At 34.3% G+C, this 12,514-nt stretch overlaps 2 protein-coding genes across 3 annotated transcripts in view; both read left to right on the top strand.

Annotated features, from left to right (window-relative positions):
• Positions 1-12,021, top strand: part of LOC113400675 (uncharacterized) — a 163,282-nt gene extending 151,261 nt beyond the window's left edge. For both annotated transcript variants that reach the window (XM_026640324.2, XM_026640323.2), the window contains 2 exons: positions 8,543-9,990; positions 10,157-12,021. In XM_026640324.2, the coding sequence (XP_026496109.2) occupies positions 8,559-9,990; positions 10,157-11,247 (2,523 nt within the window). In that variant the 5' untranslated portion in view covers positions 8,543-8,558 and the 3' untranslated portion in view covers positions 11,248-12,021. The remainder of the gene's footprint in view (positions 1-8,542; positions 9,991-10,156) is intronic.
• Positions 3,257-12,514, top strand: part of LOC113400677 (allatostatin-A) — a 241,578-nt gene continuing 232,320 nt past the window's right edge. The window contains exon 1 of the mRNA XM_064218505.1: positions 3,257-3,269. The gene's annotated coding sequence lies outside the window, so the exon portion shown is untranslated. The remainder of the gene's footprint in view (positions 3,270-12,514) is intronic.

Here is a 12,514-nt window from a genome sequence, read left to right as displayed (position 1 = left end):
TGCAATGGATCCAAGCTCAATATCAAATTTATTTATTGAATATTAAAGACTTATTATTATTACTGAAGTAAAAGTTTCTTTAAAAGTTCATATTATGACTCAGGATCTTGTTATATGTTATCTGAAAGGTCTTCAGAAATCACTTATCTCATTCGTGAAATGTTAAAAACCAACTTACGGTGACACGCTGTGTCGTTGAATGTATGCCTTGAGGCGTAGATACAGAAATGGCTTAATTCGAGTTAAATCTTATCTGAATCTTAAACTTACATTGATTGCTTTTTTTCTCGGTAATCGCTACCGGAAGAACCTAAAAAAATAAACGTTAATATGCTCCTAATCTACAAAAAACAAAAAAAAAAAAAACAATTTGAAGTAATAGAAATAATGTTATTACTAACTTCTTTCCTAATCTATCACAGGACTTTTTATTTACGTTGGAATGTTAAGGATCGCAGTGCTAAGGAAAACTTCGTCTTATTTGTTTTTTTAACGATTTTTTACGTTTATTATACGTGTAAATTGCGATGGATCCCTCTGTCAAAGCGGGTAGTGTTGTCTTGAACGGACCTGACCTCTCCGCAACTCGAAGGCAAAGTGTTGTGAGGATTGCATGCGGCGTACGTATCGGTAACGCCCAATTGAGAAATGACGACGTATATCAACATCTTAAATGTTATATTAAATATAATGAAGTCGTATATCGGTTTATAATCATGTTCTGCAGCGAGTTTCGAGTTTGTTCTTATAGAATAGGTCTCCTGATATTTTGTATTTTTTTTTTCCTTTTGAATATATTATATCGACTTAAATTGAAACTGCTCTCTGAAAACATATGATGAAAACTTATAAAACATATTATTAGAATAGGAACTTAATTACGTTTACACTACATAAACACATACATATAGCAGTATGCTATGTAAAAACACACACAAATATACTTCTTAAAAAATCTTAACATATTCAAACGATGAAGCACTGAAATGCTTCCCTTTAATAAATAATTTCAGCATGGTTACATATTTTCCTTATAATTTCACAAGCCACACGATTCGTGTTGATAAAAGTTCGTTGTATAATAAACGAACGGAATTAAATCAATTCCGTTCAAATTGAAAGCATAATTTTATCAATTCGTATTGCACAGTAAGGCGCTAACTATAATAATTGGAAGAAACGCACGAACATGAATTGGATCATTTAACTCAGTAGAGATGAGGAAATATAAAAGTAAATAAAGATATGGATAAGCCTTAGAACAATATATTTTTTTTTCTTTATTTTGAAGTGTCAAATCTTACATTTTGTTATAAAACTAAATTAAGATTTATCTAAATCGGGTTGTATCTTGGCTGTATCTTATGAGTTGTGACTGTAAATAACTTGTTTTGATTTAATTTACAATAAGAAAACACACCGATGAGTAGATCATCTGATGGCTACTTATCACGTAACTTGACTTGATGATTTAGATCTTAGTGAAGAACTGAATACTAATCCCGTAGGTACCATAATATTTATTATAAGAGTATTAAATTTACGCTTCTCACGTCAATAGTCTTAATTTGAAGCGAGTGAAACTGCGAAGAAACCTTCTCCGAAACGTACTGCATCGTTTGGTACAATTACTTATACCAAAAGATGCAGTACCTGTGGTGTGTATATTGGTTTAATACTTATTTTACTAAGGCATTACAAATTAAATGTTTCCTAAATATTAATAATGTATTGCACCTACAATAGACACACACAAAACCATGCGTAGTGGTATGTTACATAAACTCAACTTACTCGTATTTATACATCGTTTGCAATATTTTAAATTAAATACGCAGCATTTCAGCTTGATTTATTAAGTCTTAAACCATGTCGACGACGAGAGATCACCACTAACCACAATAATTTACCTCTCAAGCCTATTACAGACTCTGACTTAACAATGAAAGTTATTAACGTACTGGAATGTTATCCCTTTCTCGACAAATTAACAAAATATAAAGACTTCTTGTATTTGAACGTTTAATATTAACTTTTCATCAGAGTTAATTTGGAATACAGTATCTCAAATATAGTAGTTACCTACTCCCTTAATTAAACGATTTTATCCATGGCTATTTTTTATAATAAGTTAGAATGGTACTGACCGAATTTCGAACTAATCTCAGAATCAAATCTGTGCATAAACACAACAGTGTTAATGCTCTCGGTCTTATTTCGATGGTCTTATTTAGATAATCCATCACGACCTGAGCAAGGCGCCGATCTCCCGAGGCACGATAGTATAAACTAACATAATCTGGCTTGCTACTAAGTATATTAGACGGAAAATTGTTTTTTTTACTGTAATTAGACTAAAGAAATAGTAAATCGAAATAAATACTAATATGGTAAACATATATAGTATGTATATTAATATAAATATAATTTAAATATCGTCTTATCCACAAAAAGCTAACGATCACGTAACCCTTAACTGAGCGGGGTCAATCAAAGCGTAACCTTTACAGAGCACTCATTGAAAGCGTCGCATTGTTAGAATAGATATCTCGATTTTCGATATAAATGAAAATGATGTACGGACGTACAAAGAGAAATCACACGATATATATATGTAGCTAGTTGTCGCCCGCGACCTCTCTCGGGGTTTTAGGTGTTAGTCGTCAGGCATGAAAAAGTAGCTTATGTCCTTGTTTGGGATTCAAGTTTGCTTCATGCCGAATTGAATGCCGAATGAAATGCCGGTTCCATTGAACCGAATTAAATGACTGATGTTTGGCCGTGAAAAAGCAACAGCCAGACAGAGTCACTTTCGCATTTATAATATTAGGATGGATAAGACACGTATTAAAAAAATCGGTGTAAATCTAAATGACAAATATATTTTCATTAGGCTTTGTTTTCACCGAAGGAAATTTATTTTTTTGTGCCGAATACTCGTTTCGGTGTCTACCTAAATATATTGTCGTGTGATTATTTTATTGTGCTGCCATTACATCATGATTTTTTTATGCGGCAAAGGCAGAGATCGGGACGGATTGCATGCTGGATGAAATTATATTGACACATGGGTATTCACTAATGAAACGGTATGATGGAATTTGCTCCAAGTGTTCTCTTTAAGGAGGCATTTGACCAGCAGAGTGACTAATATATTACCGATTTTGCTAAAATGAACCTTATTACAAAGCTCTAAGAGTTACAATTCATACTGATCTTCGGTTCGTATCAAGATTATTACATATTTACTTTAGATACGCATCGTGAACGTGATCAAACATTTGTTTCAGTAAATGAATACGTTTTATTTATTGAACATTGCTTTCGTTATAGCGACATTGTTCCGTCACAATGCCGTACGTAATAAAAAAACACGATCTAATTTAATATTATATACTTTGCATTGCCTTTTATCACAATGGTTCGAATCCCGGTTGGACAAAAAAATATTGTGGATGGTAAAGATGTTGGGAGTGACTCTTGATGATTGTTTCGACAAGTAACTATCATATAATTATTTTTTTTTAACCCTTATTTTTTTATTTAATAATTCAACACGTATTTACACGTATTAATGCAATGTACAATATAATCACTTTAGAGGCCAGCCCCTTAGCTACGGGTCTTCCTAGTTTAGTTTGCGAGGGTTTCATTAAATTACAAAACACTATTTCAATAAATGATTATTCATTATTTTGATATTTATTTGATAGAGTTTTATCGAAATATTCTTTCCGTTTTGTGGGATTACGTCAAAACAAAAACTGTTAGGATTCATTCAATAATATTTCCGGTCAATTTCAGCATGTATAGAGTATTATTGGTTTTTGTAATAAATAAAAATGAGTTCGTGGATGCTGAGCAAGAAAATAGTGACATTATTATACTAACACTCCTCGGAAAATACGATAGACGTTACTCCTTTGCCTGAACTCTGCATTCGCGTTTGATATCCGATTTTTTTTTTGTTTGTTATAGATAGGCGGACGAGCAAATGGATAATCTGATGGTAAGTGGTCACCACCGCCCATAGACAATAGCGCTGTAAGAAATATTAAGCATTCCTTACATCACCAATGCGCCACCAACCTTAAGAACTAAGATGTTATGTCCCTTGTGACTGTAGTTAAACTGGCTCACTCACCCTTCAAACCGGAATAAAATAATACTGCTGTTTAGTAGTAGAATATCTGATAAGAATTCTTAAGATTGACTGGTTAACAAAAAGTAAAGTTCATTTGAAATTGATCACCAAATAGCATGTTTTAGGTATTACTGATAAATCTATATAACGATTTAAACTCGAATATTGCTGGTTCATCCACTGACTTCATGCAATTTTATTTTTTATACGTGTTCCATGATATAATATCATCAGAAAACCTGCATGTGTCGGATAAAATTATAAAAGAGAAGCACATTTACATATTAGTACATTTAATTTTTAACCTACTTCAATAAAAGTAGGTTATATTATAGGTACCTATATATTTTTTTTTCAATTAATTTTTCGTTGAATGACACACCCTGTATAATACCCGGCCCTAAGTCACGTGAACGAAATAAGAACGGAAAACGTATCTCTGTTATTAAACACATATAATATCAGCTAGCGATATACGAGGTATTCCTGTAATCCCCCTGTCCCAATAACAAGCCTTGGAATTACGACATAACGTTACGACGAAAGAGCAAAGTTACGCGCACCATGTATATTACAAATGTACATGACACAGGCTGAAGCGTTTTTATTTTGTTTACTTACATAGTATTGTAAGAAAAACGCTACGTGTTTTAAATTGTGGTATTAAATAATTATGTTACTATTTGTACTATTTTATAAAAATCTGTGGTGATTTTGTCTAACTTCAATGAAATTCTGTAACATATATTAAGTATCCACCAAGGTGGAGCAGCGTGGTGAAAAAAACTCCAAACATTCTCGTAAAATAGGGAGGGCTTTAGCCCAGTTGTGGATCAAAATCTGTTACTTTACTTCGCTTTTAAAGGTGAAAATTTTGTATGAACGCGTTAATCTTAGGATCTGCCAGTAAAATTTGAAAACATGTTTGCGTTAAATAAGCCATTTTATTGAGCAGCTGAATATTAAATATACTATAATACTACACTACGAAAAGCGGGCGCGAAGCATTACCGTGAGGCGATTAAAGCAAATTCGAATCGGTTGGATTATACCCATTTCATAAATGAATCGTTCTTCGATTAACGGATTAGTATGATATCAGATTAGAAGTTAATGTATGGACGGTGTAACATCCAAAGTCAGGAAGTCCACAAAACAAGACTCTCTAAAGAAGACATTTCAAAAGAAATAAACCTTGCACCACACACCACAATCATGAGCGAAAGATCACACAGCGGAACGCACTTAGGTCTAAATTGCTCTGTTCACGCGTCGCCGTCACAACGTTTAAGATAATTATCGTAAACTACCTAAAACGAGCTTTTTACTCGTCTCCCGTCAAATCAAATTCGCATTTGCTAAGGCACGTTTAGAAGATCGTAACTCAGACTCCCCGACTATATCTGAATGTGTTACTCGAGAATATCTAATTCTTAGTTCAAACCCTTATTGAATTTATTTAAGAAATTTGGAGCACATTTATTTAACTTCAGATATTCTTGTATTTTTAATAATACTATTTAATACTAATAACAGAGAGTTACTTAACGTAACGTAACCTTAAACCGTTGAACAGATTTAGATTACATTTGCTATGGAGATAGTTTGAGTTCCAGAAAGGACATAGCCTTTTTTAATTTACCCCTCGAAGTGGTAAAATTGGAAGTTACGGTATGCCATATGTAGTTTTATAAATTTACGCGCAGGTAAAGCCGGCGGTTGCAACTGGTATAGAAATATTTAAAAGATCGGATAAACAAACATCCAGCTGTGTAATGAAACACGAAAGCTCCTCGCATTTTATCGACACGGAAAACGAAATTATCGTCGTCTGATGTAAAAAATTATGCAACATTTCTGCGTTATTTCCCTTGAAAGTTGTTGGATTTAATTAAAATGGAATTGTCCTGACAAATGTCAGGAACAGCCTTCCGAAAATGTGACGCATCTCACAGCAACGAGCTCAATGTTGAGTACCTATTTAATGAGAGGGAATTTGGTAATAGGTGGGATGACATTTTTCTTTTTTAATAGCTTTTTTAATAGCTTATATGGACGATGAAGGTAAAAGGCTGTTTATTATTCATAATAATCAATCAATCAAAATATTCTTTATTCAATTAGGCTCATAAAAGCACTTTTGAATCGTCATGTTACAGTGTAAAGCTACAAGTAGTTTTAAAGATAAACATTTTTATTTTTTTAATTTAGTTAAAGACGAATAAATGGCCCACCCCATGGTAAGTGATCACGTCTGCCCATAGTCATTGATACAACAAAAAGTACGTACCATACCTTACAACGTCGTCAACAACGTGCCTCTAAGTATACTGGTTCAATTGATCTTCAAATCGAAACACAGCATATGATTTTATTGATAAGTGTAGGCATTGTAATTATACGAAAGTAATTTTCACCCGCGTTTTTAGTTGTGGGGGGGGGGTTGTATTAGATCGTATGTTCTTAGTTATGAAAAGTAAGCAGTTTTTGTCCTTTCTTGAGCATGAGCATCAAGCTTGCTTCATACCAAACCTCATCAAATTCGGTCGAGTTGTTTACCCGTGAAAACGTAACAGACAAACGGACACAATTTATAATAATATTAAAACAGATGTAAAATAATATGTATGGGCTTCCAAGAATAAATTTCTTCTTAAATATAACGCAGCCCTACAGCTTAACAGATAAAAGTTGTTTAAGATTTGATTAGCTAAGGAATGTTATCTTCTTCTTTCGAATGTCAAATCAATGATGACTGAAAGAGATAGATACTTGTTTAACTAAACACTCTCGAAACAATGTTTATAAGTAAGACCCTTAATTTTATTGCCGGTACTTTGAATGAATGTTAAATACATAAAATAAGTTAAAATTGTACAAAGAGTTATCCGAGTTTCTTGTTTAAAAAAGGTTTTAACTGTTTTGCTGAGATATAGTTGCAAAATTATTTTAAAGTATTATTTACTTTACAGGAATTATTTAATAGGTAGGCAGACGTGCAAATGGGCCACCTGGTGGTAAGTAGTCACCACCGCGCAAAGACATTGGCGCTGTAAGAAATATTAACCATTTCTTACATCGCAAATTCGCCACCAACCTTTTCACTAAGATGTTATGTCCCTTGTGCCTTTAGTTACAATGGCTCACTCACCCTTCAAAAACACAACAATACTGAGTATTGTTGTTTAGCGGCAAAAAACATAATCAGTGGGTGATACCCAGACGGGCTTGAACAAAGCTTAATACTAGTTTCGGCTCGCGGCTTTAACCGTGTGTTTGTCTGGTGTTGGGTATATTATGTCCTTTTCTGTAGGTATGACAACTTGTATGAAAAAAAACATGACGATCGATAAGTAGTGTAGTAGTTAAGAGGCAAAGCGTTACAAACTCCCTCTCTCGTTCACAATAATAGTAAGGATTATATATTAGGAGGACTGCGTCATCAATATTCTTATCATTTTTTATAACTCGTATAATATAATGGCAATAATAAAATAACGATGTTAACAGTAAACATTTTTTTAATGTAATTGTTTTTTCATCAAAATATTGTCTCATACTAAATTGTTTAAATACAAGAAATATATTGAGTTGTATTTCTAAACGTGAATTTCTATTAAAGCAAACATCCACGTCTGGTTTCTAGTGATTGAACCGAAACGAATATCTTTTCACACATAAAAACCTATAAAAATCTGCCGATAAATTAAACCGTTCTCAAAGAAAACCAGATGTTTAGTTCTCGAAGCAGAAAATAAAACAATGTCCAAGAACGATTGAAATATAACCTCTTATAAACAAAAAACACTTGATTTATTGTAAACAAAATCTTTTACCAAACTGAGAGAAAAAAACACCTATCGCTCATCACGAACGCTATCATCTAAACAACTCAATATTCTTTACGTTGATCTTACCCAACGTGTTTATTTGAATGTCGTTTCATCTGTAAATACTTTACATTTGTAAACTTAACTTTTACTCGAAAGTAAACGCACGTTTGGCTCTTAATGCGACCATTAAAACTACCGTACGTTACGGCTCCTATTTTCAGCAGCTGACTTTATTGCTGTTATAACGCTTCCAAAACACGTTTATTTAAGTGTCTTAACGTTTTTATGGGACTAGACCGGTCCTTATGTTGTAATAACGTTTTCTATTGTAACCTTAAACCCTTGTAAGAAGTAGATTAAATTCTTCATCAAAGTCTCGTAATAAACATTCGTTGTGTAATTGGTGCTTTTAATGATGAAAACGATTTTATTTAATATGTTAGCTAGAATCTAATAGAATCTACAATAGATTTAATTAACTATGTAGCTAAACTTATTGTGTATCGATATAGGATGTAAAGTTTTAACAGGATAAAAAATAAAATTGAATTTTCTTTTGTTGCAGAATTCCGAGATAGAAAATGGACACCCGGACGCTTTACTACATAGCAGCCCTCAGCCTGGGGCTATCGTTAGTCACAGCAGATTTCACTGCAAACTGTCCACAAGAATGCAAATGTGTCTGGGCGAGCGGAAACAAGCAAGCTGACTGTTCACACTCAAACTTTCATGACATACCGAAAACATTAAGCACAGAGATACAGATACTAGACCTGACTAATAATGAGCTATACGAAATCACGAGGCACGCCTTCGAAGATGTCCGATTAATAAATCTAAAGAAACTTATATTGAAAGAATGTAAGTTACTAACGATACACAGAAATGGACTGAGCGGTCTCGCGATCATGATCGAATTAGACTTATCGAAAAACGACCTTAAAACGTTACACGCGGAAACGTTTAAGGAAACATCGAAAATAAGGTGGATCTTGCTCAATGATAATCAAATCGAGAAGTTAGAAAATGGCCTATTTAATAATTTACCGTTCCTACAAAAAGTCGATTTAAGCAACAACCATCTAGTACAAATAGGCGTTAAGACCTTTATGAATGTGCCAAAGCTTAACATCCTACGATTGGATGGTAATAAATTAGAACACCTTAAAATAGATACGCTGAGCGCTTTAACGTCATTATCTAACCTCGACGTTCACGATAATCCCTGGAAATGTGATTGCTACTTGCAACCTTTCAGAAATTGGGTCATTAGCAAAAACTTCTACACGTCACCGATATCATGTAGCGAACCCGCCAAAGTAAATGGAAAATTATGGAAGGAGCTAGATTCTAGCGATTTTGCTTGCAGGCCAAGTATAATTTATCCTTCGACGAAAACAACGTTGCGGTCGTCTGATACAAATGTAACTCTCTCTTGCCAAGTTGATGGCAATCCTTTGCCAGAAGTGAATTGGGTGTTAAATGCTCAAATAATTGATGGCACGTACAGATATCAAGGAGAAATTAAATATTTTGTGACGCAGAGTAATTCAGAAAATAGTAAATGGGTAAACCTGACTATCTTCGATGCTGGCAGTTCTGATAATGGAGAATATTTATGTGTAGCCAAAAATGCCGGTGGCGTTGAAGAAAGGAGTCTGACTTTGGCCATAGCTCATGCTCCTCCCGGAATCGTTGCACCACCAGGAATGGATAACAGCATGTTACCAGTTTTAATTGGAATATCCTGCACTGCAGCAATATTGCTTATCATTTTAGTTATTCTCTGCTATTATTGCTGTCGTAGACGTGGTTCAGAGAAAAAGAACGATAACGTTAATGGCGAGGCTCTAATTGAAGGTTCGGTTATACCAGAAATGGAGAAAAGTCTGATCACAGCCGTTAATCCAGTTACAAAGCCACCTAGAAGATACGACGCTCCTCTATCGATCTCCAGCGCTACTGAAATGTCGGAACTAAATAAGACATTACTTGATAATGATTCTGTTTTCGGTAAGTTGATTATTTTTACTTACATATAATACGTCTAATTTACCAATTATTAAATTAAGCATACTTGATGCAAAATAAAATAAGTATTTTTTGAAATAGAGTGTTTTACAGTCACAGGAATTAATTTGCGAACTTATAATGATATATACCATTTCTTTTGTTTTAGCTCACAACGATGACGAAAAAAGATCGCTAGACTTCGACCAACACACGAAAAGATCACAAGATGCTCTGAACGTAGAATACGGTCGTACTGACGGACGCGCGTATCCGCCAGACCTCTTATCTTTCCCTGCGAGAGCCGCGCAAATTTCTCCTGCAGCGAGCAACGCTTCTACAGTTCCAGACACAAGTAGGCTACAAATAAACCCAGTTAGCCCAATCCACTCGCCTATTTACGGGATGACCACCAATCAAAATCTCTTCAGAACTTTACCGTATTCCCGATCACAATCTCCATTTACTGCGCCAATTACACCGCCAGTGGTAACGCCAAGGCAAGGATATGTTACAATACCAAGAAGACCGAGGGTACCATCCTGGTCAAGCACAGCCAGTACACAAATACTCCCTAGCGCTGAAGCACAAGAACCACTATATGATAATCTGGGCCTAAGAACAACTGCAGACGGAAGTTCTGTATTATCATTAAATAAAGCGGGATTAGAACAGCAATTTTCACCGATGAGGAATAGACCTCTACCAGCAACACCTACTGTTTACCCTAATCCACACCCTCCGGTTTACTACGCTCCTATAGAAGAACAAGAACCGGCTCCTTCACCTGTACCACCACCATTTACTCCCACTCGAAACAGCATCAGTTCACAAATATCTAATCAACTCTCCACACCAGGTCCACAAGAACCAGTGAACCAAAGAATGAGTTGGACAGCAAAAAACACATCTACACCGCAAACTGAGCCTAGAAAGCAGTTAGTCAACATGATGGATAACAGGAATGCTGATGCTCAGTCGCAAATTTCCGACAACAGTACACTTAGTCGTAAGGGTAAACCAGAAACAGGTTCACTAAGAAGAAATCCAAGATCGGAAAAAGATGAGATAGGTTCTCCGTCTAGAGAAGATCCACGTAAAAACGAAAGCAATGTATCATTGAATCAATCCGGCACTATGGGAAGAAGTGGTAAAATCCCCCCTAGACCACCGCCGAAACCTAAGAAAAAACCTAGCACCGAAGTGAACCCGAACGAACCCTTGTTCGAAGACGAAGGCGAAGACGGCACAGAAGTGTAGTAAACTCGAGATTGACTGAACAAAAGTGCCAACGAGCTTTTAGTGATACGGCACAGTGGAGTGATATCAGTGAACGATTTAAAGTGCAATCGGATCATTATTTTGCGGTGCTCGTGTAAATATCTTGTGCTAGATTTTTTACTGATGCGTACAATTGCATTATGGACCGTTTCGCGTTGACGTCATAGATAGCGTTACAGTCCTGATTAAGTTATAACGTTGCGAACTATTATACACATAGGTTATATTTTAAGTATTTATTATGTGTGGTTATAATTTTAATAAAACGAAACGGTAGCTTTTCGATTCGCTTGCCATTAGTAGGGGCGTCTGTTCATCGACTTTCAAGACTGATTATCCTAAATTAATTCTCGCATTCGACATTCCTGTTTCGTATTAATTCCACATTATACCTTTATATCGAGCGATTTCGAATGAGATCTCATTGAAATTAAAATCTAATGGGGAGATGGAACGGATTAGCTTTTCAACTGTTGATTGTGTCAATAGTTTCCAAAAGCGTTTATAATCCTTCGCTCGTTCCAGAAAAAACACGCGTACTCGAAGCGTTCAAAATTAGAGTATCCCTTATTAGTTCAAAAATCTTTTTTATGGCGACATTTTTCGATAATTTCCAATTTTGTGGATTTTATATTTTACTTACACATACATTCATACTTCTGAAATATTTAACTTAATTTCTAAGTTAATATAATTTTAGTTGTTAGCTCTTTTTAAGACTGTGTATTTTATCAACAAATATTTTACTGTTCACGTCAAATGTTTTAATTTAAAATGACATTTTTTAAACGATATGTATTTTCAGCTTAAATGTAATCAAAATCAAAATTAAAAAAAAAAAACGTTTTAATTTTTGTAAATAGAGGTAAACGATTGTGTAAAAATAATTTCAATCATACAAAATTAATCTCTTCAAATATTAATCTACCTCTTAAAATAACAGATCAAAAGTCTCGAAAATGTATTTCACTCTTGTTTGATTTAAACCATTCCAATCAGTGATTACGTATCCAGTAGCTTTGAACAAATTATTGTAAAACTAATTAGAAGATATAGTTCCTCAAGCGAAGTTTTTAATACGAGTCGATTTGCACCAATTTCAATTATCGAAATCCTTAGAAAAAAACCTTATATTGTAAATATATATAAGATATATTCAACCATGAATTGATCATTATACATCTTTAGACGTATCCGAAAAAATATATTGCATGTTATACATGGTGCGTAAAAGTATATTTATGTT

Source organism: Vanessa tameamea, chromosome 22 (genome assembly GCF_037043105.1).
Source record: "Vanessa tameamea isolate UH-Manoa-2023 chromosome 22, ilVanTame1 primary haplotype, whole genome shotgun sequence".
NCBI classification, from domain to species: domain Eukaryota; kingdom Metazoa; phylum Arthropoda; class Insecta; order Lepidoptera; family Nymphalidae; genus Vanessa; species Vanessa tameamea.
Note: the sequence above shows the minus strand (reverse complement) of the source record. Positions and strands in the feature narration are given on the sequence as shown.